The sequence below is a fragment of the Canis lupus genome, chromosome 3 (genome assembly GCF_003254725.2).
Source record: "Canis lupus dingo isolate Sandy chromosome 3, ASM325472v2, whole genome shotgun sequence".
Classification (NCBI taxonomy): domain Eukaryota; kingdom Metazoa; phylum Chordata; class Mammalia; order Carnivora; family Canidae; genus Canis; species Canis lupus.
This window is the reverse complement of record NC_064245.1, coordinates 9,662,625-9,689,086: the sequence shown is the minus strand read 5'-3', so window position 1 is coordinate 9,689,086 and position 26,462 is coordinate 9,662,625. Positions and strand designations below refer to the sequence as shown.

At 34.7% G+C, this 26,462-nt stretch overlaps 1 protein-coding gene and 1 long non-coding RNA gene across 2 annotated transcripts in view; one reads left to right on the top strand and one right to left on the bottom strand.

Moving 5' to 3' along the window:
* The first annotated feature begins 586 nt into the window (after positions 1-586).
* On the top strand, positions 587-26,427 carry LOC112653222 (uncharacterized). Its single transcript, XR_003131979.3, has 8 exons — positions 587-716; positions 1,596-1,671; positions 4,047-4,186; positions 6,759-6,834; positions 9,330-9,468; positions 10,853-11,014; positions 22,353-24,150; positions 26,186-26,427. It is a non-coding gene; the product is annotated as an uncharacterized LOC112653222 (long non-coding RNA).
* ST8SIA4 (ST8 alpha-N-acetyl-neuraminide alpha-2,8-sialyltransferase 4) overlaps positions 2,726-26,462 on the bottom strand; it is a 93,223-nt gene continuing 69,486 nt past the window's right edge. Inside the window, 1 exon segment of the mRNA XM_025437168.3 lies at positions 2,726-7,151. Within this exon segment, the coding sequence (XP_025292953.1) occupies positions 6,869-7,151 (283 nt within the window). The 3' untranslated portion in view covers positions 2,726-6,868.

Genomic DNA, 26,462 nt, shown 5'->3' with positions numbered 1-26,462 from the left:
ATGAGCATATTTTTTGTGGAACGTGTCCTGGATTAGTATTCTCTTGTGTTTATGTGAGAAATTCTACTTTGGTGATTGAGTCAGAAATCAGCAATCTGGAAAGAAAAAAATTTAAAAAAGAGAGATAGAGAGAGGGAGGTTTATATTGGCATTTAATTATTTCACATAATTTGTTTTTGAGTTTCTGGAAATTAAGCAACTCAGTGACTGAGATATGTCTCTTAAGAATGTATCAAACATTAATTTTATTCTTATATCCAATATTTGTTTTTTATTTTGTGGGCTTGTGCATGATGAAAACTCATTTAAGGGGAAATCATTAAGCTGCCCCCATAATTTGGAGATTAGGTTATTACGACCCTCATAAAGAGAAGGAAATTAGTAAAATATATTTTTAAAATACATAAAATGCATGAACTCTGTCATCTGCATACCTTCAACCTCAAGGTATTTAAACAGTTGCTAAATAAAACACCCAAATTCAATCAAATGGTTGTATAGGAATATTATAATTAGAGTTTTAATTTTCTTTTTTTAGATTGATTTTTAAAATCAATTAATTAATTAATTACTTAATTAATTTGACAGAGAAAGAGAGAGCACAAGCAGGGAGCAGCAGAGGGAGAAGCAGACCCTGATGAGCAGGGAGCCCAATGTGGAGCTCCATCCCAGGACCGCGGGATCATGACCTGACCTGAAGGCAGATGGTTAACCAAGTGAGCCACCCAAGCACCTCTCAGTTAGAGTTTTAAAGAACTGTAATGTAATAGATTTTGTGATACATAAAGTTAGACTCTAATATAAGAGTCATAGAGTTTGCATTAAAAAATAATGTAGAAAGAGTTTGGAGCAAGAATTGGCAGCGTTCATGCAGCACGACTAGGAAAGAGCCACTGACCTGGAGGGCACAGATCTTCTTGTCATTGAAGAAGATTGCTCTATTTGAAGACAAGGATAGCTTATTGGACAGTCTGAAAGTCTGAATTATATACCCCTCCTATATACTTACTTATATTTTTAATATGTGCGATTTTTTCTGTTTTCAGTTTTTATTTAAATTATAGCGAGTTAAAATTTGGTGTAATATTGGTTTCAGGAATAGATTTTAGTGATCCATCACTTACATATACTCTCCAGTGCTCATGACAAGTGCCCTTCTTCATACCCATCACCTATGTAGCTCATCCCCCCCTACCTCCCTCCAGCAACCCTCAGTTTGTTCTCTACCGCTGAGTCTCTTATGGTTTGTTTCCCTCTCTCCTTTCCCCCCTTCCCATATGTTCATCTGTTTTGTTTCTTAAACTCCACATAAGAGTGAAATCATATGGTATTTGTTTTCCTCTGAATGACTTGTTTCACTTAGCATTGTGCTCATTAAATAATAATTTGTTTGCAAACTTAGTTTCCTAGAGAACTTCTTGCCATTTAAAAAGAGGTGGCATCAAAATGTGATGGGTGAGAAGGTAGACGCTGAAGTCAGACCAGTTCGATTCAAATCCTGGTTCTTTCACTTCTGAGCTATGTGACCCTCAGCAAGTCACATAACCTCTCAAGTTCATCTGTAAAACTGAGATAGTACCATTTCCATTTCATAGGTTTATGCTGAGCTCTGGTTTTATTCCAAGAATCAACAGGGATTACTCATTGTATATGGATCCTTGGAAATGAAAGGTAATTAGTAGGGATACCTGGGTGGCTCAGCAGTTGAGCCTCTGCCTTTGGCTCAGATCGTGATCCTGCTGTCCTGGGATCGAGTCTCACATCGGGATCCCCTAGGGAGCCTGCTTCTCCCTCTGCCTGTGTCTCTGCCTCTCTCTCTGTGTCTCTCATGAATAAATAAATAAAATCTTTTAAAAAAAAAAGGTAATTATGTAAATACAAATAAGATCTATATTCATTAAACATTATTAATGGTTCACTCTTGGGTGTCTAGCAAATACTTTAAAATTGCAGAATGCTAAAAGCGACCTCATGAAAACAGACTTACTAGTTTCTAGAGAAAATAGTGCAGAGTCTGAAAACGTAGATTTGGCAGAGAAAGCCATAGAAAAAGATTTAAATGTGCGGGTTTTCAGAATCATCTCCTGGAACGTGAACCGCCAACAGTAGTAAGGGCTATAACAGCAGTTGAAATCCTAAGTCAAGGGCGGCCACAAGAATGCACCGCGTGTAAGGAGCCCTTGGCCTCTCCAGCCTCCACACTTGATTGACCCACTGACAGCTGAACGTGGGAATATAAATTGGATACAAATGTAAATGGTGGGATCCCTGGGTGGCGCAGCGGTTTAGCGCCTGCCTTTGGCCCAGGGCGCGATCCTGGAGACCCGGGATCGAATCCCACGTCAGGCTCCCGGTGCATGGAGCCTGCTTCTCCCTCTGCCTGTGTCTCTGCCTCTCTCTCTCTCTCTCTCTCTCTGTGACTATCATAAATAAATAATAAAATTCAAAAAAAAAAAATGTAAATGGTGTGGCACTCCACTCCCTCAACCACAAACAATGTACCACACCAAAAATTGTTAAGGATTTCCCGATGTTCACGGCGCTTTGGATATTATTCATGTTCCTGTACATATGTTTTGACAATAAGTGGTTTGTCAAATTGCCATTGACGGGGCTGAGGGGGCAGGGAAGACCAAAGCACTCACTAGAGCCTCTTAAAAACTGTCGTCTTATAGTGATAGACAAAGTGGAACCGAGGGCTTGGATATAAGAGATCAGAGAAAACTTGGAAAAAAAAAAGGGAGATTTAATTTATTTTACAATTTTACAAATGATAAAACAATAACACCCAGTTGCTGTACATAAACAATAGGAAACAGTGTTGAACAGAATGAACTTGACGGAATAAATCTCCTCTTTCAGTTCCACAAATGATATAAGAAATACTCAGTAGCAATTATCCTGTGCAGCAGTGCTATCTCTGTAAACTCTTTTTTTTCTTTTTCCTGCTATATACATTGGAAACACTTGTGCTTTTGCCTACACAAAGAAACAGTATTTATTAAAAGGTGCTACTTAAGTGGGAGACACAGGGCCTGGGAGCCACAATCTGAAAACTGTCATTCAAATACATTTCCAGCTTGAAAACTTTTTTTAATTTTTAATTTTTAATTTTTCTTTCTTTTTTTTTTCTTTTTTTTTCTTTTTTTCTTTTTTTTTTTCCTTTTTTTAAAATTTTTTTTTAAGATTTGGCCATACTAGACCCTTATTGAAACTCTTTTAGGTATGAACAATAGAATTCAGTTATAAAGTAGATCCCTCTTAAAGCAGGTTAGTAACTGAAGTCTCAAAAGAACTTCTTTATTCTAAAGTGTTCTTATCTCCAGAACGCTTAACAGTACAGCCTCTGAAGATGTTAGCATGACACAAATCTAGTGTGTGTATATTACAGACTCTGTGTGTGTAACAAGACACACATATATAACATTGTATATATGCATCACACGTGTCTATTTGTACTATATAGATATATCTATAGCACATATATAATAAAATTTCTATTTCTAGGTGGGCTTTATTTGGATTTTCTTTAATCAAATATGAACAATAATCCTCTCTCACTCAGTTTTTAAAACATTGGTATATTGATAAGGTCTAATGGGGAAACTTTCAGACTTGTAGAGGTAACAACTAACTATACATAACTCTCCCTATACTTCTTCCACAATTATAGATACTCCCAACAATAAGCACATGAAAACAACTCTTATGAACCAAATACCACATCGTGAGCATTATGACTAACTGGCTCAATTAGAAATAAATTACTTTGTTCACCCTTTTCCTGCGTAGAAGCTTAATAACTAGTTGGTATGTACACTACCCATAGCATTATTTAAATAAATTGCTTATGTAAGCATATATGTAGAAATTCCCATTAGCAATTGATATACATTTCATATGATATACAATACATAAAGACATTTGAATGCCCAGCACCTTCTTTCAGACAGAAAAACTTCCACAGTAATTTCATCAGTCCTGTGGGCTGAATCACTTGATTTGCCCAGAAAATCTGTTACTGATTCTTTTTTTTTTAATTCCAGCAACTTAATATTAAATATAGAACAGGCCGGGTAATAATGATGAAAATGTTTCCATGGCCTATTCATGTCAACAGCACAGTAACAACCACGTTCTCTAAAGGACAAGAATATTTCACAATCAGCTGCCTGAGCATTGCCAGGTACGGGGGTAAATCGTGAAAAAGAAACAAAAAAATTAAAGCTGTGAACATATGATAGTCTCAAAAGAAAAAAAAAAGATGTTTCAAGTATGTATTTATAATTTGATTTTATCATGATCCCTCTTGGCCCCTTCTGGGTTAAATGGAATTTTTCTTCTTATCCTTGCTATTTAGCCTTCAGGGATCTCCTTGCCTCATCCCTGTAAGAAGGCCACAGTAGCTTGTGAAGGTGGGGGGGGGGGTGTGGATGGAAAGGTATACAATAGGGAGTGAAATGGTCTTGTACAATTTGTTATCTTTGAATGCGAAATGCCTTTAATTGAATTCATTCTTGAGTATTGAAAGTTCCCTGAGATGAACAAAAGTAGTCTCAGTCGATACTGAAGCCCTTTTTATATGCTGAACATTTTCAGAACTGGGCAATTTATTTAGAGAACACAAAGTATAGGGTTAACAAAGCAATGCGAAGCTAAAAAGGCACTACTCAATGCATCTATGAGATAAACATTAATGCACAAAACAGTGAGTGGCTGGGATGCTTTTGCTGTGGCCTTGAAATTATTTAAACACATTTGTTGATGATGCAGTAAAAATGGCAAGGTTCCTTGCTGCTACTTTTAAAGACATACTTTGAATGAGTTCTGAGATGGATTTTACCTATCAGAATTTACATGTGACTTCAGATTTCTTATTGAATTCAGATTAAAGGCTGCTCAAACAACTTACCCACAAATAGTAAATATAGTAAAAATTAAGATTCTATAAATCACCTACTTTGGATTTAAGTAAATCAGACTTTTCAAATTTACATTCAGAATATGTGCCTAATTATTTTAAGATTTCCAATAGATCAGAGGTTAATGATAAAAGTGCATCATGTTCTGTCCATTTTTAGCTATGCATCTCCATTATGCATTCTTTTCGTTTTCTTAGAGACACATGAATTCTAAAAAATAGTATTCGGAAACCTAAGGTTCTCTTATATTTTAAAAAATAATACTACATATTATTAATATATTAAGAACTGTCCTACTGTGAACATCCTTTTCTATGTTAACATAGATATATATAATCTCCATGCTATTTATTATTTTTTTCAGACTGTCTTCCCTAAGAAACAAAACATACATATTCCCCACGCTATTTTTTTCCTTTCCTCAGACTGCCTCCCCTAAGAAACAAGAAGTCATCTAAGTGTTTCAGACCAAGAATAGAAGTGGGAACACAGTACTTCTGCTTTCTAAACAATTTACCATTAGGATTATCTACCAGTGTAGCTTAAGTTAACAGAAAACTGGCCTATTGGTCAAGTCTATCACATGTTAAAACTTTTTGAATCATTTTCTTAATAATTTCATGTGCTTCTTTGAAAACACATTAATGTGATAATGTGAATAAATTTAACCACAGAAAAAAATACTGGTTAATTTAATTCACTGGAAGTGCAAAATACTGACACACAGTTTCATTATTAAACCTCTTAAAATTAATCATCTATTATGGAAGCAACGTTCGATTGATCATGTTATTTCTGCACTAAGAAAATTTAACAATAACATAAAGAGAATGCCAATCTTTCCATTTGAATAATAGGGGGAGTATCAAAGAACTGGAAGTCTCATTTCAGCCCTATCAGTCTAACATTTATCTAAAGGGCAAAATGCTTCCACAAAATTATTATGAAATGTAAAAGCTATGGAAGTCTTCCTCCAAATAAAAATAAGGTTTGAGTTTGAAAAATTTAATATCTCTAAAGACAACTTCCATACTAGTAGCATAATATATTAATATATTATTTTCATGAAAGGAGAATGGTTCGTTGTGTAGAAACATCAGTACAATCTTTGGTACCAAAAGGACTTTCTTTTTTCCTGCTAATGTTACCATCTCAGATGACATAGAACTCTTTGCTTTAGAATGGCTCAAAATTACTGAGTGGTACAGTTTAGCTGGTACCTTCTACACCACTGGAAAAAAATCTGGAGGTTTGGAGTTGTGCAAAATAAAACTCTTTCACAAAGTCATCATGTGACTGCTTTTTAAAAATACAAGAACTTTAAAAAATGATTCCTTGAAGGTTATCTCATTCATATTTATCTCAGAAAGGATTTCTAAGCACCCAATACCCAAACCGAAAGAGATTCCAGAAGACAAAAACAAAAACAAAAAACAAAACACAAAATTCATGATCAGACTCAGAGTCCTGACTGAAGGCATTTACTTGAGTTGTTTCATCTTATGGATTTCACTGCTCAAACTATTTCCATCTCGATTTCTGCTGACAAGGATGGTTTAATCCCCAGGGCTGAGTTGTGTTCCTGGGTTACTCTCCTAATGTGCTTGGTGTTGCCGTGGCAGCCCAACAGTGATGAACATATTTGCCTCATTAACTAATGACAAGTGTATGGTTGGATCTTGTAAACACTACTGATTATACATTCAAACTGTATTCTTAGTGGAAGTGGCACTTACTAGGACCCTTGAAGTCAAAATATGTGTTTTTTAGAGCACTTTGCAGGTATTTCATCAGCTGGTAGCGGATTTCTCATAAATATCCTTTATCACCTTGCAGATACTTGGTGGATGCTGAAACTCAGTCTTGTTTTGGATCCTATTTTCAAATCTTAGGAAGCATCTTCAGAAAAGAAGTGCGTATTCAGTTTGTATGTTTTCAAATGTGCTTTATTGCTTTACACACTTTCCTGTTGTTAGTTTCAGAGCTCCTCTATTGTGTAGCACATTCAATGTTTTGAATTCTAATGGCATTCTGTGAGGACTGGCATTGGAAAAGTACCTATATTTTAAGTCATCGTAGTAATGATATTTGACAGCTTTTCCATTCAGATCCTTAGGGAATGGCCAGAATCCATACAGGTGAATTTCATCACAGAATCTTGTGGCAAGTGTATACATGAGGAGACCTGTGCTGGGTCTCTTGATGGGAACTTTGTTTGTCAGCCAGTAACTGGAAAAGAAAAAAACATAGAGAAGAGAAGAATTTAGAGAAACATACAACACACCCTACCAAAAGGTATATACTAATGTGGAATCAAAGTAAATTAAAATTGTAATTTGTGTATACTTGATATGGAATCAAAGTAAATTAAATTGGAAAAATATCCTTATGAATAACATTCAGAAGATTGCTGAAGAAACTAATATATTTCTCAAGCACTTAGATAATTTAACATATTTGTTTTATTTTTCCTTATCCTTTATTGTCTTCCTTATTTTTGAGGTCATATGTAAATAGTGAGGGGACCTAGAAAGTGGTATTACCATGGAATCATGGTAGATGATTCCACATCTGATCATGGCAGATATTACCATGGAATCTCATATTCAAAATGAATTAGTGAACATTTATAAGAATATACAGAATAGAATTTTCTCAGAAAGTGTTAAATATGACTGCAAAAGACACAGTAATGGGGCAGAGATTAAGTAATTCTCCTAGAAAGAGAGAATTTTAAACCTTGCCCGTAGGTTTTTCAAAATCTCTGGTATTTCAATTAAAAATCCAAATACCCTGCTTGCCTTAATCTGACTTATTTAATTTCAATTGTCCAAATCCCATTTTACAAAAGCTAATTAAAAATATTGCCTCAACCCACAGGAAAACAACATAAAACAACATATAAACATAAAAAATTCACTACTTATTCAGTTTAATATTTTGTTAAATAGGTAGAATAAATTTAATGCTGGTAAGTATTTTATACTATTCATTTTCAAAGGCAATAAAATACTCCAGAATATTCAGATCAATCATTGTTGCCAAACTGTTCACCTGAAAAGCATGCAAACTCACAAGTTATTCATCACCCCTGGCAAGGAAGGGGGTTTCCAGTACTTCTTGTCATACTCATTATCTTATGTGGAAACTGCTAAAAGAGGAAGAGTGTAGATTTTCTTTAATGTTCAAAGTTGTCCAATTACTAACAGAATAAAGTTAATATTTTTTTAATTTTTGTTTTTACTCTTGGTTTCATATTTGGGAAAATATTTACCCTGTCCACCATCTAAATGTAAGGTAGAAGATTCTACTAGATTCTGATCACTGCTGTATTTACATATTTGCCTGTGATTTTTACACAATATTCTTCCCTTTGTCTTTTTAAAAATAATTTATGAGCTTTCTAGGGGACATCAAATACACCTAGGCTACTGTTGATCAAGAAATACTGGACTTTGAAGCCTTCCTACAAATATCCAAAACTTATCATTCCTCTTTTTTTTTTTTCTTCTTTTTTTTCCCCTCCTTTGAACTGGGATTGATCTTTCATTTTTTTTATTCTTCTAGTTGGATTGAAGGCCACGCGCTGTTTTGAGCAATATGAAATGCACTATACATCTTTTGTTATCAAAAATGTTTTAAGAAAGCCTATTTTCAGTAAAGAGGATTCTTAAGGAGTTTTCAGAAATTATTATTTAAGAATTTCTCACAACACAAAGGTAGCTAATGAACAAAACCCATAGTACATGCATTGTTAACATCATGAAGAAACCATAGATACTGATTCTGTGCAAGGAGTTTACACTACAATTTGAAGGGTTTGAAGAGACCATGATACAGCTGAAAGCTCTCTCTGCTTTGAGAAAGCAGATGTTCTAACACAAAATGATTATTATTGGAAAATTTTGTGAATGTGATCTGTGTGTGATTACAAATGTCAGTTGATGAATTTGGTTAGTTTTTAAAAATGCATATATTTATAAATTTTTAAAGTGGCCGAGGCAAGTTCAAACTCAGTCAAAAAAATAATTATTTCTATCGGGGAATGTCAATGACTGGGAATAGTCTGGCAATACGAAGGTCTTAGTGAATTACTTTATTTCTGAAGTGAGAAAAAAATACCTATCAGGAAATAATATAGCACTTTATTATTTGTAGGGGACTCCAAAGTCACATTATGTGTGAGTTCAAGAACACCTTATAAATAAACACTTTCCATTTTCTGGAGAGATTTCCTGGGTAGCAATTCAACTGTGATCAATCATAGACAAAAATACCAAAGTAACTTTTATATGTAATACAAACAAGCAGTTATAATAGTAGAAAAATGCCAAAGGCAAAATTATTGACCTTAATATCTTAAAATAGTGTCAGAGATATACAGTCACTCAACATTTTTTGACCCAGGGCACCATATGCGATGTCACATGCAGAAAATCAGCGAGGTTGTCTTCTTACCCTCAAGTACCTAACATCTAAAAAGCAGAATAGGCAAAGGAGTGTAACTGGAGACATTAGCACATCCAGAAGAAAACAACAGAAAAATGTAAGTCTTGGGACAGTGTTCAAGTATGTGATGTGACTTCAGTGAGGATTTTATGGAGGAAAGAAATTTGTGAATTTTGGAATAGGGAAGATATACCTAGGATGTAAATTAATCGATATTAATAAAAATCATGTTTTGAAAACTAAACTCAGATCACAGAGCATCCTATTTGAAAATAACGGATAGAGAGGCTTTAGAAACTTATTTTAATCTGTGCAGTTCAAACACTGTTGTCAATAAATGTTGCTTTAAATCCGAAAGTGTTCCGATATTTGGCTTGTAACAATTTAAATAATTCAAAGAAAAATTAGCTACCCATTTTTAGGAATTTTTGGAGAAAAGAAACAAAATAAATGCCATTTATCAAACAGATCTGAATGAATGGTATCAACACGCAACAGATAAATTGAAACAGAACCTTAAGGCAGGTTGAGAACTAAGGCTACAGCTAATAATATTCCATGAAATTAAAAAGACACAGGAACTAACTAACGAAGTAAATAAATAAAAGAAATTTAAAAAAGACACAGGAACTGAGAGAAATATAGTTAGTAAGAATTACCTATGTGCTTATTATAAATCTAATGTCCGGCTTGAAATTATATAGGTCAACATAAATTACTGAAATTCAGTATCTGCCCAGGAATATGTTCCATATGTGATAAGGACAAAAATGGATATTCTTCTTAAATTCTATTAGCACAGTTAGATAATATCTGCCAACTTTACAAGCCAAAATCCAAGGAACGGTTTTAAAATCCATATCTGGAATGTACAAGCTGACATTTAAAAACCACCAATTTCTTGTGAAGAGTTAATCAAAAACAGAATGTTAGCTTAAGTTTTTAATCCTAATTAGGAAAAAAAGTGAATTAAAAATAATACATATATAAAATAATGAACGAGTTATATTCTAGTTCAGTAGAAGCTGTTCTAATTTTTATCTCAAATTCATTTCTGGTGGTAGTTTAAAATTGGCAATGTTTTCAATTCAGCAAATAATCTAGTTTCCATGTATTTATTTCTTTTTATAGAAATTGATTTTTTTTAATCATAAAATCAATGCAGGCTCCCTGCAGAAAATTTGAAGAAAAAGAAATGAATGAGGAAGAAAACTATTACTTATAATCCAACTACATAGAGATAACCACTGTTACAATGTGCTGCATCCTCTTGTTTCCCTGGCTGTTTTGAATGTTAATATATATTCTAATCATTCATACATAGAATGTTTTTCACTAGCTAGGCTAAGTTTTATTTCAGATGTCATTAATTCCCTCCCTCCCTTTCTTTCTGCTTCGGTGTTGTAATACTCTATCTTGTTGTATGAAACAAACTCACCCTGGATTTTATGTGTAAATCGAACATTTCCAACTTTTTATAGATGCAATAGCCTCCATAGGTCTCACTACTTCCCAGCCTGGAAACTCTGCTCTTGCTAAGCAAGGTGTCTTACCTTCTCTTCCTCCAACATATCCCTCCCGTTTGTTATTTCAAACCAACTCAACACCTGCAATGTTTGCCCACCAAATCAGCATCACAAAAGGTGAGTTTGAATCTGTGATAGAATGCCCCAGTCCTTGGGAAAGCTACTTCACTTTCTTGGACCTCAGCCAATAAAATTTACCCTATAAGGTTGTTATGATCATGTAAAAGAGATAGTAAGTGTGAAGGTCATAACATTAGCTTGGCACATAGTAACACTAATTGAATTTTAACACATCCCAACAACAACCCATTTCTCAGGGCCACTCACGCATCCCACTTCTCTCTTGGTGCCTTGTATAAAGATACTGCCTGGAGAATTGTGGTCTTGGCATTTAACCTCAATGCCCAGGTTTCCTTGGTGGAGAAACAAAAACATCTGATTGTATGGCTTTGGGACTTCTTCTATCTATAAGATTCCATGGCTGTTTCAAATCTTCTCTCTCCATGAAACTGCCCACTGCCTTCAACTGTATGAAAACACTCTCGGTCCTTCTCTGCTACCCTGCCTCCCATTCAGTTCTGTTTAACTCTTTTCAGGTTTTAATATACTGAAAAGCAAAGAAAGTACTCAGTAAAGTAGTTTTGATATGGAAGCCCATAATGGGTTAGATTTCATCTCATAATAAAATTAGGTAATGATCACCTGATGAGGCAAAATATATTATTTCAAACAACCAACATGTTCCAAATAAAAGAAAAAAGACTTATCTTCAACAACATTCAGCCTTTGATATACTTATGACAGTTCACACTCAACGTTTTGGCAAACAAGTAGCATTAATTTGCGTTTATATTTAAATAAAGAAGTCTAAAAGTTTAGAAGTAATAAGTATTTTTTTTCCTTTTAAGATACTATTCTTCCAGAAATCAAACATGAAAAATTTTAGAAGAATATAAAATAGAATATAAAATATTCTAGAACATAAAATATGGAATTCCACTGTGTCAAGTTTTAGTATTTTATGCCACGTTTCCACTGATGAACCCAGCAATTCTTTTATCTGGAGTGTGATATGAAGTACATAGCATAAGGTGCCTGCTTCTCTTCTCCTCTTTATCTTCTCACAACCAAGCTTTGTGCTTGTTCTGCAGGAAAATCCTGTTAAGGTTAAGTAATACAGCTTCTGGCTCAGACATGTCTACAGACATTTGAGATATTATAAACGAATTAGTTTTCCATAATTCATCTTTGCAGAAGATGGGTTCATCTCCCCAATTCTACATCCCATGCCTCAAAACTAATTTTTAATAATACCTGAATATTATACAGCAGTGTTCAGATATTCTGTTCTCCATATCTGTTAATACATTGGTTCATTCTTAGAAAAAGTACATGTGCATAGGCTACATAATATAAAACATAAAGCAGCCATTCTGGGCATCTTGAAATGGAGTATCTCTGCTGTTTTGTTTTCAACTGTTCAAACCTTGCACTTTATTCCCAGTCTGCAGTATGCTCCATCACATGAATTTGCTTTCTAAAGTGAGGAAAAATTTAATTTTGTTTTAAAACTGTTTTGGTAAAGTTTGTACTACCTCTTATTAAGATTATGAAATAGCTTATCTTTCTATAAAAGTAGGGTTGGTGATAATTTCTTAAAACAAAACAAAACAAAAACAAGAACTTCCCACCCTTTCCTCAGAATAATTCAACCCATTATGAATTAATCCTTATAGCATCCCATTAAAGCAAAAAGTGATGGGTCTTATATTTACCTCTCATGTGAGGAAACGAAGGGATAGAGAGGCATACTTGATGGTCTTTGGCAAGTTAGGAGTAAACTCAGGAGTAAAAACATAGGCACTGTCATATAAGGTGGCAATGGTAATACTGACTTACTGTGTGTGTATAAAGGACCAGAGACTGTGCTAAGAGCTCTACTTATGTTGTTTTGCTAATTTAATCCTCATCACAAACCCATGAATGGATGCTATTCCATAGATGGGGACATCGAGGCTTGGGCAGGTTAAATAACCAGTTTAAGGTCGTAGAGATTGTAGGTGACAGCCAGGTTTTAAGCCCTGGCTATGAGGATTTCAAATGTAACTAAAAAGGAATGGGCTTGTTTAGCTTCTCAAGAGAATTCAGCTTGAAATAGTAATTTCCTGGGGAAATTTTCGACATAGGGTTCATATAGGAAAAAAAACAACAACAACATAGTTCTATGTGGTGTTGTGGCAATTAACAGTCTGGTGTCATTTGTGGTGTGTTTTACACATGCAGCTTTTTTGGCTTTTTTTGTTTCTTTCAAGGGTAAATGAGAGATGACCAGTACATAGGACCCACTTTTCCCATGAACACTCTCAAAAGTATCCCAAGTCAGATGATTTTGTAGTTTCAATATATAACTTACTTAACCACATTGCAAATGTCAAAGGCAGTGACATTGTATCAAAGGGTAGGGATTTCCATGCAGATATGAATAAGCTTCTTAAAGTATTTGGAAGTGTTATTAAAATGAAAGCAGGAATTTATAACCACAAGGGGTCAATTTGCCAATATTTTTTCTAGGTGTCCTTTGCACGCAGAGCTCTATATGTTTCTACTGACCTTCAAAAGCCTGATTCATCAGAGGCTTAGAGCTCTCGTGGCATGGGGAAGGGAGTAGGAATACTAATGTAGGCCCCAAAATCTCTATATTCTATTTGGTACTTATTTGTTAGGTCTACTACAGGAATCAGGCTCTGACTTTAACTCTGAATTTCAGCCTTCTTTTTATCTGGCCAGATACACAGCCTGGTTGAAAGTAGATAGTATTACAAAACTCAAGAACTATCTATGATATGTTGGTTTTTGCCGAGTGTCTCGTATTCTTTTAGTGAACATCTAACTCTTGTTACCATGGTATTAGTAATTCTATTTCATACTCACAGTTTTAAAGTATTTTCACATGCTCCTCACAAAATCCCATTATATATATTGTAGTATATATTACCATTTCTACCTCCTAGAAGATCCAGTGAAAAGTTCAAGAAGTAAATAATTTGTCTGAATTTGCTCAGCCAATGTGCCTAGCAAATTGTGCTGTGCCACACTGGTGTGTTGGTAAATGTTTAACAGCAGACACTAACTGGGGGAGAAAGAATTGCTAATTTGCAGCCTTTGCAAATTTCTGTGATGTAAATGCTCCCATCAGGGCGGATTTCAAGCTATTGACCTGACATCAAGGAACACTGAGTGGGGAAGAGAGGTATAAACCACTCCTGTCAGCCAGTACCAGCTAGCTCCAGTTCACCACCGGTTGTAATAGAAAATAGTCTTCCGGGATGTGGCTCACTGGTTGAGCACCTGCCTTTGGCCCAGGGCATGATTTGGAGTCCCAGGATTGAGTCCCAGGTCAGGCTCCCTGCATGGAGCCTGTTTCTCCCTCTATGTCTCTGCCTCTCTCTCTCTCTCTGTGTGTCTCTCATGAATAAATAAATGAAATCTTTAAAAAAGAAAAAGAGAGAGAGAGAGAGAGAGAGAGAGAGAGAGAGAGGATATAATCTTCCTGACCTGGAGCCTCATAATGTTTGCACAAGAAAATTTAATATAAAGAAACTTGCCAGAGAAGAATTTCCAGGTAATTGTTTATACCTTATTTGTAAGAAGAGAAGATGGGGGCATAATTTGCTTCTTGTAAGATAAAAGAGAGATTTAACATTATTATAAAATGAAAACAGAAAGAGATGAATGAGTCTTCTATTTTTCTCTCTCAAATGTGATATTCAAGCACAGTGTTGGAAACAAAGCAGATACTTAATGAATGCATATTTAACTTCTTCTTGCCAGAGTTTTAATAAAAAGGAACATACTCATGGTTTGGAAATTTCTGAGTGACAGTATTTAAAAGGATACGCACCAGAAAAGCTGGAGTTTGGGCTTTACTTTACTTTAAGCTAAATATATGATCTTGGGCAAACCACCGAAACTTACTCAGCTTTAGTTTGCTCAACAATAAATGAGATTTTTAATATGGTTCCTACTACATCTAAAATTCTTGTTTTTAAAAGATCACAGGTAATCTGAATCCAGATTGAAGAACCTGAGAGTTCCTCCATTTGCAGCTGGAATCTATGTTTTGCTTGTAGTGGTTAACTACTCTTACTTCAATAATGTGCGATCTGACATCAGATGCAGCATATCCAACAATTACTCTTGGATAAAATCACCCCTGCTAAAAAATTTAACGTCATATCCAGTTTCCTATAATTCTTGTATCCAGAGGTCAGAAAATTTTCTCTACTTACAAATTCATAATAAATGAATTTTTTGATTATTTAAAAATTATAAAATTATCCATCATAATTTCAAAGATACAACCAAAGGAAGAGAATAATGTCAAAGAAAGTGGAAACTTGCTGAGATGTGAGAGAAATTAAAAACAGAGGGGATCCTTTAGGCTTTACTTATCATGAAAGAAATCCAAATGGAATTTAAAAGGATCATTCCCAAAGTATATTACATGTTGGTTAGATTTAGGTGAAAGAGAATTTAAAAAAAAAATTACAGATGGATTCTATATTATGCTATTAAAAATGGAGGTGCCTGGCCAGTTCAGTTGGTGGAGCATGCAACTCTTGATCTTGGGGTTTTGAGTTTGAGCCCCACATTGGGTGTAGAGATTACTTAAAAATAAAATCTTAAAAAATGATATTAAAGATAATACTCTTTGGGGAATTCTCAAAGATTATTCTTAAAAACGTAAATTGGTGCATGGGGCTATGGCAAAAAAAAAAAAAAAGAAGTAGATGTAAAGCCACAGGTTTTAATGACCTTTTTTTTGTTGTTGTTGTAACCCAATTGAACTGTGAAAGACAACTGAAATTTATGACCTGAACTGCCAGAATGAGGAAGTATTGACGTCCAAAAGGTGAAATACTAAAAACAGAATGGGGATGATCTTTAGACACATGATAAAGGAGTTAAATGAAGTCAATGCTAATGGGCCTTGTGTATGATCCCCCTTATGAGATCAGATTGCTTTTTGAAAGTCAAAAATTATGGAAACCTTGCATTTTTCCTATTAAGATGAAAAGGAAACAATGAAATAAATGGTTTCATAAGATATGGAGTCCTACAAGAAAAGAAAAAATAATTAAAAGCAAGTGGGAGTAGGTAATCCTAAAGCTTAGCAAAACTGGGTTAGATATTGAAAGATGAAAATGATAGTGGTATTTTATCCATGAAATTTTTTTTCTTTACATAAACATTATTCCAAGAAGGCAGTTAAATATTGTATTTCCACATTCCCAGAGAACATAAAGACAACTGCCCAATAAAAGTCCCTTTTACTATAATAAAATGTAAACAACTCTTCTAATGATCTGATGACCTTATTTTAGCTTGATTTGAACAACTTACAAATGGGTATGCCCAGTTTCCATCAATAAGTCAGGTGACATGAACCTTCCAAATAGGAATTGTGCTAAAATCTATTTCAAAAGGAGTAAAGACCAACAAATGTGATCTATAATCCATTCAATAATGTAAAATGCTTGCTAGCAAAGTATATAAACTAACCATCAGCCAAAGCTCAGACTTCTTCTCAAAGCCCAGTGAAGGAACAGATTCAAGATAGCTATAAGCAAGTTCAGAGCAGTTCTTTAAAGCCTTCCCAGCAAGTATCAAAATAATAGCATTTGGGGAGGTTAATCAAATTTAGGTCATTAGTCTCTATATTTATTCCTGCCATACAGTGTGCAGTATTGAAGGGACTGTCCACTTAGACAACTGCCTTGTCCTTGCCATAAATTTATCACTCAATAAGCAGCTTTCCAGGAGCATATAGTTGATAAAGGGGCATCCAGCTGAAGGCAATGCCACTGATGCCGGCTTTGGGATTTGAATTATATCCCAAAGCTACATGTCACTAGAAATATTACTGTTGTAATACTACCCCTAAGACCCTAGTTTTCCTAATTATAGGGTAAATTTTATATTTTTATCCCTGAAACTTTGAAGGGCTATTAGCTGGTACATAATATTTTCATTAGGTCAAATATTAATAAATACTTGGGTATTTTTCCCCTCCAGATGTCAGTCTATATTTGATGAAACTCCAATCTGATGCAATCAATGGCAATTTTCTTCCTTTTCCTCTCTTTCAGCCTCACTTAATGCCAATTCCTTCAATGTATTTTTAGGTAGGAGCATTTAATTTATAAATCACATTTATAAAATAGTTGCTAAATTTAAGCTCATTAGTGGAATTTTTTTTTAAAGTTCTTATTCTTCTGAGGAAATAAAATAATGGAATACAGTCGTAAAGACAACTTACAAGTAATATGCTATTCTTTGCAATAGTAAAGTATTAAAGTGAAAATGGTATTTAAAATCAGGCTGTTGTGTAACAAACTGTACCTTGACTGAGATGTGCCCCTATTATGATGTTTGTCATGATATTCAGTTAAAATACAATGTTGAAAGAATGAAGTTGCACCCATTCATCATACCATATGAGAAAAAGAACTCAAAATGGATCTTAGACGTCAACTTAAGAGTTAAAACTCTAAATCTCTTAGAAGGAAATACAGGAAAAAAGTATTGTGACCTTAGGCAAAGCTTTTACTAGATAGCAACAAAACAAAAATTAAATTGGACTTAATCAAAATTAAAAATTTTTGCGCTCCAAAAGATGCCAGCAAAGAGTGACAAAACTCACAGAATGGAAAAGATATCTGCATCAAAATACCTGATAAGGAACCTGCATCAAAACACATAAAATACTCCTACAACTCAATAATAAAAATATTTTTAAAAGAACCTCTTGATTTTAAAACCGAGCAAAGGCATAGATATTTTCCAAAGAAGATACACACACAATATGCACATGAAAAGATGGTCAGCATAATTGGCTATCAGGGAAATGTGAGTCAAATCCAAAATGAGATACTTTTTCATACCAATTCGAATGGTTATAATAAAAAAGACAAATAATACGTGGTGTTGAGGATATTATGGAATTGCACACTCATCCATTGCTGGTAGCTGTGCATGAGAGTAAAGTGGTGTAGACCCTTTGGAAAACAGTCTGCAAGTTCCTCAAAAGATTAAACATGAAGTTACTATCGATGTAGCGATCACTCTCCTAGGTAGAAGATTCTCTCCACCAAATTTAGTTGGGCTCCTGTGGGCTCCCTTTTCAACTAGGCATCTACTTGGGCCTTCTGTGTCCCTCCTTGTTGAGTCTAGTTTTTAGGAAGAATCCTGACAGTTTAAGTTTAGTGAGACTCCCCGCCCCCCCTCCACACACACACTTGATACCTGCTTATCTGTGTCTGTTTCCTGCTCCATAAATTTAAAGTAAACCATCTTACCTTCTGGAATATTGGAGAAATTGAATGCTCTGATACAAATAACAGCTCATTATAAATTATGAATTTTATATACAAATTCAATTTAATATATCATGCTGATGGAATCATATTAGGAAGGTCAGCCATATTACCTGTGTACATGACAGAACATTAACTCAACTAATGAATTGAGTTTAGTTTAGTTCTTGTTTTTGTTTAAAGAACTTGGATTATTGCCTGCATTATACAACTAGGGCCAATCATCTAGTAAAACAAAACAAAGCAAACGAACAAACAAAAAACCCAATAGTTAATTCTTTTGAACTTGATAAATCTTAAAAAGCAGGGAGAAATGATCATAAGGTTTCCATTTAGAATGTGAACTATGCAATTCGACTGAATACAGCAATCATGAAAATCACGTAAGCTTAGAGGCACTGCCTAAGACAACCATTTATTTTACATGATTTGTTTTCTTTTAGTTATACTGATATAATAGAAATTCAGGAATGAGAGTCACAAAACTTTTTTCCTTACTCTTTGAATGAGAATATAAGCTGATAAAGATAATTAGCTTAGACTTCATAACAATAAACTTATCAGGAGGGTGAAACATAACTTTCTTTAAAATGGAAATGTAATTGAAATGGCTTTTTGTTTTTGTTGTTGTTCAAGAGGAACATTTCCATAATAAAGAATCCAAAATCACTTATCTGATGATTGATTCTACTTGGGGAAAAAAAATTGAAGACAGGCAATCTGTGGGAGTTGGTTTACAAAGCATGTGTACAGTATTCTTGACCATCTGTTTCTCTTTGTGTTAGTACTTCGTGTAATATTGTTTTGAATGCTGACTCAAATTTCATTTATAAACTTCCTCGATACACAAAACATGATAGAATACAGAAAGCAAGAGTTGAAATCGGGGGAATATACAGGTTCAGAAAAGGAGTATACGCTACTGGAGAGCAAATTACATTTAAATTTTGGAATAAAAGTGATTAAGTTTAAAATATTAAGAAAGTTCACACTGAATGTCTAATGGTCTTGCTTAACTAATAAAACACCTCTCAAATGTCCCAGCTGCTATCTTAATATTCATACTTTCAAATAAAAGAGGATAAATGAAATGCAACACCAAAAAGCTGCAAATTTCATTAAAATTCGCGGGCACTCTGTAAGAGCTGTCTGGAGGGTCCTTCATTTTGCACTGGAATGAAAATAAGCCTTTTAGTCTTTGGCTTATCAATTGTGTATAAAAAGCAAACTCAGGAACTCAGGGACTAATCTATAAATCTGAAAAACATTAAATTATAGAATCTAAGAGGAAAAAAGGAGACAACGTAGGCTATCCTGTAGAGTTCCTTAATTAAATAAGAAAATATATCTAATGAGTTCCTTGAAATGGCTGCCTACATGAGAGACCAGATAAGATCCTTAACTAGCTTATTAAAGCCAGAGATTATTCACTGAAGAAGGGGAAACAGGTGGATTTCTGGAGTGGTGTGAAAGTAGAAGCATAATAAATATTCTAATTGTTTTGATTGCATTTAAGTCACACTATTTATTTTGAAGTAACAACTATACTTAAAGAAGGGCATAAGATTTCTGATTTTCAAAATGGTGCAAGGTTTAAAAAGGCTTTGAGAATGGTCTACGAAATCTACCTAAAAATATTTTGTAATATTAACATTAAACTTTCCAAGTCAGTAATGGTGAAATGTAGTAATAAGCACAGAAATACGAAGTGTACTGATGGCTGTCTTCAATAGTTCACATTTTGGGTATCACATTCTGTGTGAAGCATATGGAATTTCCAAAATTTTGTTTTGTTTCCAAATTCTCACATGTTTAAGAATTCAGAGTTATCTAATCCAGACCAGTGGCAGTTAGTTTGGTCTCATAGACTTTAATTTAAAGAAAACCAAAAATACCATGACTGTTTTTCCCACGGCAAGAATTATCAGGTCAGATAGGCTGTGAATGTATAGGACGGTGACTGAACTCTAGACATTAAGTGGTCTTTATGTCTGGCAACCGGTTTTAGGGTAAGGAAAATAATTCATATTGTTATAAATGGAATATCAGTACATAACTGTAAATGTGCATCCTATAGAGTAAAGATGTACTTGTCTTACTTAGGTAGATTTTTATCATCTTTTTTTTAAACAAAGGAGTAATTTAACTCATTTATATCTTACAGAGTGTTTTCCCTAAAAGTGAATTGCCAGTAAGGTTCAGTTTCAGTTGATTATATTAAGGTAAAAAATATCGTTGTAATCTGTGTGATTTATGTAAAAATATAGTTTGGCAGAGTAAACAAACCCTTACCAGAAGAATAGTTGATTTCCTTTTCTCTTAACATTTAATCAGCGCTTCTACATTTCCCAAACTAGCTCTCTGAAGTTTTCCGAACAGAGAGAAACACAGGCAACCTGATACATATACTCTCTTTTCAAAAGTTGGTGGAAATTGGGTTGGTTTGGAATGACCTAAAACTATTTTTTATATGTGGTCCTGTGAACTAAAGAAATGGGAACTGCACTGCAACGCTACGTGACAATCTTCCAGTTTTCACTGTCATACATTTTGGCCAGTTTCCCTGTTGCCTGTCTCTTGTCCATACTTAAGAGCTGACTACATACTCCACTGTGGGAAAACATTGCTCCTTTTCAAACAGGAGTTTTACATAAGTTTCAATTTCCAGTTGATTCATCAAAACAAAGCTGGTTCAGAAAGGGGAAAAATTACAAATTGCTTACATCTGTTCAACCTAAAACATTATTCATAATCTGCCAGGGATGATGTCTAAGCCATCTGGGGAATATGATAGGTGTTTGGGGAAAAAAAAATATCTGTCACAGCGCAATGGAGAAATGACATGTGAGAAAGTCTCAAGGTTACCTCATGGTTCAGTGATGACTTTCCGGTACTTTGCAGTAGACGAGTTTTGAATTTCTATATATGCCGACTAGAAACATTAATCTACTCAACAAATTTACATAGTAAACATGAACATACTCCATAATTTTACATAGGAAACATGAACATACTGGTTAAGTAAATTGATAAATTATTGGAATCAAGGGTTCCTAAGATAAACAAGTGAAACAAATTATTACAGGTTATGATTAGGAAATAGGATATTTCATTCCAATTTAAAAAGTGAATCTAGGGATACCTGGCTGGCTCAGTTGGAAGAACATGTGACTCTTCATTTCAGGATCATGAGTTTGAGCCCCATGTTGGAGGTAGAGATTACTTAAATAAGTTTTTAAAAAGTGAATATGTATTATCTACTGAGTATGTCAATATAATACATATAGTTGTATGTTGAATATTCTATTTACATGTATAATTATATTTAATACACTAATATGTAGAAATGCACATGTAAATAAACATATACATATGTAAATATATTGCTATGCAAATGTATATATACCTAAACATTCCATAGGTAGGTTCCAATTATCTATCAGAATACGTAGGTGACAATATTGCCTTAAAGTAAAAAATAGTTTGAGATAGCATGACTTTTATGACTGTAGCATTAGTTGAATCAAATATTTTTCATATTTCCTTTTGCTTTTAGAAATCTGTTGGTTGGCAATGCAGATCTGTACAATCCCTAATAAAACTCTGCCTAAGATGAGGCAATTTTGTAATGAGACTCATTTCAGCTAGTTTTATCAAGAATGTACCAAAATCAATCAATCATTAATTTGCTTATTTGAACATACCCGAGGGACCATGTATATTAATTCTTCAATTAGGAAAATGCTTATATCATCACTAATCTTACTTACTGAATTCCTCTCGACATTAATGGAACATATTCAAAGTTTTCAAGTTTTATTATAAATGTTGGTATTAATGCTGTAAATTTATAAAAATGTTGAATAGGGTAAGTTCAGTATCAAGGAATAAATAGGAAATCTTTTATATCTGGGTTCTAGAACTTTCTTTCATACTCCACACACACACATATGGAATTTCTTTCAGACATTTCATTGTAATATCTTGGGGGATCTATAGAAATGTTTATGTTTCTTGAGGAAAGAGAAGGACAACAATGCATAATTTAAATGTGTATTCCCTGCCTCTCTCAAATACAGACCAAGAGAAATATTGAGCCGCTTTGCTTCCAGAGGATGTTTAGCAATCAAAGAGGAGAGAAGAGATCCTAGGGTCATTCCCACTCATCTGCTTATTAAGCGTAGATGATCCTGTTGAAAAAGTCACATTCAGTGTGACTGGAGCTGTGCATTTGTATTCATCCCACCTTGGAAACAGTGTGAATGTTTTTCTCTGGAGACTTATGTATTTCAGTGACAGCTGCATTGCCACAATATGCTGAAGTGGCTCATCTTGACAGGTCATATCCTGGCTTTCACATTCTGAATGGCAGCTGGGATGCCAGAGAGTTTTCTCACAGTGGGTGGGCCCTGTACTTAATCAGGCCATCCTGGCTTCAGACACAAGCTGCACGTGTGGCTACAGCCCACTCTAGGAAGTCCAGGATGTACCTTTGTTACTCTGCTTGCTCCCAAAATAGTAGTGGCATTCACAGTGGAGATCTCTGTGACTCTATGAGAACAGTGTGAAGTGCCTTTAAGGATCACAGATTTCCTGTGTTCCATTGTAGCGCTTTTCCCTGATGCCATGTGCTTCATCAGCCCCGTGCACACTGTTCTAAATGCCAGTTAAGTGGTTCAAGGCTCAAACTGAACCTCTATCCACATCCATTTTCCTGTGTATCTGCAGATACATAAACTGAAGTGAAAAATCAAGTACCTTAACTTACAGTTCTGGGACAGCTCACCAATCAGAGCGAAGCTGTGATTGTAAAAAGGAAGCATGAGTCCACTCCCATTCACTAGAAAGCAAATCACCTGGTCCTGCAGGAGCCCTTGCTTCCTTCCGGAGGTGAGTTTCCACTTCGTGACTTCATTACCAACTGGGGCCGGCATAAACCTACCACTGTGCAAAACCCTAATGGACTGATGGGTGATAAATTAATATGTCCTGACATGAGGAGCATTTCCCTCAGCTTTTCAGAGTTTCTAGTTTGTGCTGGGCAAGCAGATTTCAGGGCACTCACCCAGAACACCTGAGAAAGCGATCTTCTGCTACTCCTGTAAGCTTGAAGCTCTACTTTTTACTCCCTCAGATCTCAAAAAGTAGGACCTCTTTGAAAACTTCTCTAAAAGCAGCTCATAATAGAATAAAACAAAAAATGTGTTAGATAGGAATTGTGTTGAGTTTAAGATTTCTAAGCACATCTTTGCAAAAAGACTTCTCTCAAGCCAAAAGCCTAGACTATGCTGTAGATTTTCTCACTTGCAAGACTCCAGAGACATCTAAGGCCGTGTTTCAGGATTAAATCTGCAGTTCGCCTTTCACAAATCTCAATAGAAAGCTCAAGAATTCTAATACAGGAGGATCAGCAGTTTGCACGGAGTGTGGGAGATCCTTAGTCCACAGAGGTTGATTCAAGTCAAAAAAGGGAAAGATCTTCACTTAATACTACTCCCTAAATGAACAAAGGAGGAGTTCAGCTTTTTCAAAGACGCAGATTCCTGTGAAATGTCTTAGCCCAGTGTGAGACTGAGAACAATTTTCATTTGCTTAATTATCCCATTCAGGAAAAGGACAAAGCCCTGACAAGTGGGCTATTATGAAATGCCAGTGAATTCTGATGCAGACATTTGAGTCCAAATACAGTGCAGTGATCCTCCAATGGATGACGTGAGAATAGGGATTTGTAGGTACAGGACTATGTCACGTCACAGATCTTTCTCCATGAAATGTGACTATGCTGATACAGAAATATCAGTGATGCATGCCACAGCCTGCCAGGCTCCCGCTTGGTGAAACAATTACCAAAAGGATCCCAGTGAACCAAAGAACCAGGTGAGCCCCTGAGATCTTTATGACCAAGGACTCTTTCCCAGCACTGTCTGTCTCTCTTCAAAGCAATTATCTTCAGGCCCGAAGCCTTCTCCTTTGTCTTTTTTCCTCTCATGGATTAGAAATTTAACCTTAATCCTTTTCCAAACATGAGCACGTGTATATCACTTATATCCATTTTCCCTGACTCCTTCCAACTATTGCCCAAATGCTTTGGTCAGTCTTCTCATTTACTTGAAGTTTTTTTCTTTGCCTTAATTCTATTTTAGAGTAATAAAGAAAAGGTTGGAAAACAAAGGATATTGACAGTGAGAGATCTGTAACAGGGAAAGGAAAGTCATAAGTAAAACAGAAAGTGGACATAATAAATTACTTGCGTCCTTAACCTTTAAGGCGCTTGAACATATCCCTTCAGAATTGCCACAATATTTCTATCTTGCAACATGTTCTCCTCTAAGTAAAACTGGTATTTCTGAAGTACAATTAAACTAAATAAGGAGATGTACAGTCACCTATTTATTATGTATGCTCTACTAATAAGACTGCAATTAGTGACATTTTTGCCATCTTTGACCATGAATGTGCAACAAGAAAGATAAGGCCTTATCTTTATCTTTTTTGAAGATAAAGCCCCTTATCTTGTGTATCCCATTCAAGAGTTTAGCTTTTCATAAAAATTATTAAAATGTTATATAAGAAGATTTTTCCAAGAGACAAACAAGTGAAAAGCAGCAGAGTTTAACAAGATGTATCACTGACAGTAGTTAGGAGCACACTGGAGCCGGTGTGTGTGGGGGGGGTGTTCAAGGACCAGGGCCACCACTTAGTGAACTTGTACAAGATATTTAACTGGGTCATGTCTCACTTCATCATCAGTAAAACAGGAATAGTATTTACCTTCTAGGTTTGTTAAACTGTTATGATAAATCTTATCATAACATAAGATTTGTAGAGTGCTGCATATAACACCTGGCACATATCACTACACTATTTATTTTTGAATAAAACAGTCAATAATAGGGAAGTCTTCCCTATTCTTCACCCATTTTTCCTCTGTAATACTTAATTCTAATACAAATAATTTCTTTAGTTATTCAGTTGTTTCACCTGCTGCAGTGCAAGCTCTGTGTCAATCAGGGTGGTGTTTATCAATGTACCTCTACCAACCAACACTGGATCTGACACATAGAAATTGATCACATATTTATTGCAAAAATCCCCAATTAATTAATAAAATCTACAAAAACAAATAAGAAACTAAAGTTTTATAGCTCAATCCATTCCTAAATTGAAAACTGCATATGCAGCAAATATCTATACAAAACAAAGATTTTATTTTTCTGAATTCAGGATACCCTTTCATACTCAATAGACCTAATTCATGTCTTGAAATATTTCTGGATGATCATATATTGTAATGATGCTTCTGAGTTTAGTAAAGCAGTCAAGGGCTCTTCGTCCAGAATAACATGGCAAATCACCATTGTGTTATGTAAACAAAGATATCCTTTTGAATGGTTCCATTATATTTGTCCGTGTGTGTCACATATTTTAGTGTAGACACGCAAAAAGTATATGTGTGTAAGTGCAATGAAAATTAATTCCAAAAAATGTAGATAAATGATTTTTTTGAGACAAATGATTTCTACAGATTGGATTAAATAATCTGTATTTATATAGCCATATTTGCATATGAATTCAAATCTAAATATTTTTATTATATTTACTTAGGTTGTTACTTTATTATGTTAATTAGGTTAACTCTTAATACAGTGTCTTAATAACAAATTGCTGATATACAGTATGACCAACACATTAGTTCTTAAAATTTAGACCCATAGTTTCTCAAAATCAGTCCTACCATGAATACACACACATAGGAGTTGCTTTATTTTCCATTGACCGTAATATGAGTTGAAACTGAAGTCTCTGGGTTTTACCAGGGGATCATTATTTACATTATACAATTATATTTGTCTATATAAATTAACTTTGGAAATATTTCTCTCTTTTTTTTTTTTTTCATTTAATGGTCCAGTCCTCCAGCAACCAAGTGTGTCACTGGGGAGCAAGTACAGAACAGGATAGACACAGCTTCTCATTCTGGAAAAGATGACCCTCTCCACCCTGTAACTGAAAGCCCCGTGGGCTGTTAATAAGCCAAGGAAGGGGATGTGTATTATGCCCTGGCAGTTCCAGATCAGAAAAGTTCCAAAATGTGACTGTAAAAATGCTAGTATTATTTTTATGAAATAAAGTACTTCCCAACTCTACAACTTCCTACATAGATTTTTGAACAAGTTCTTACTTTCTGA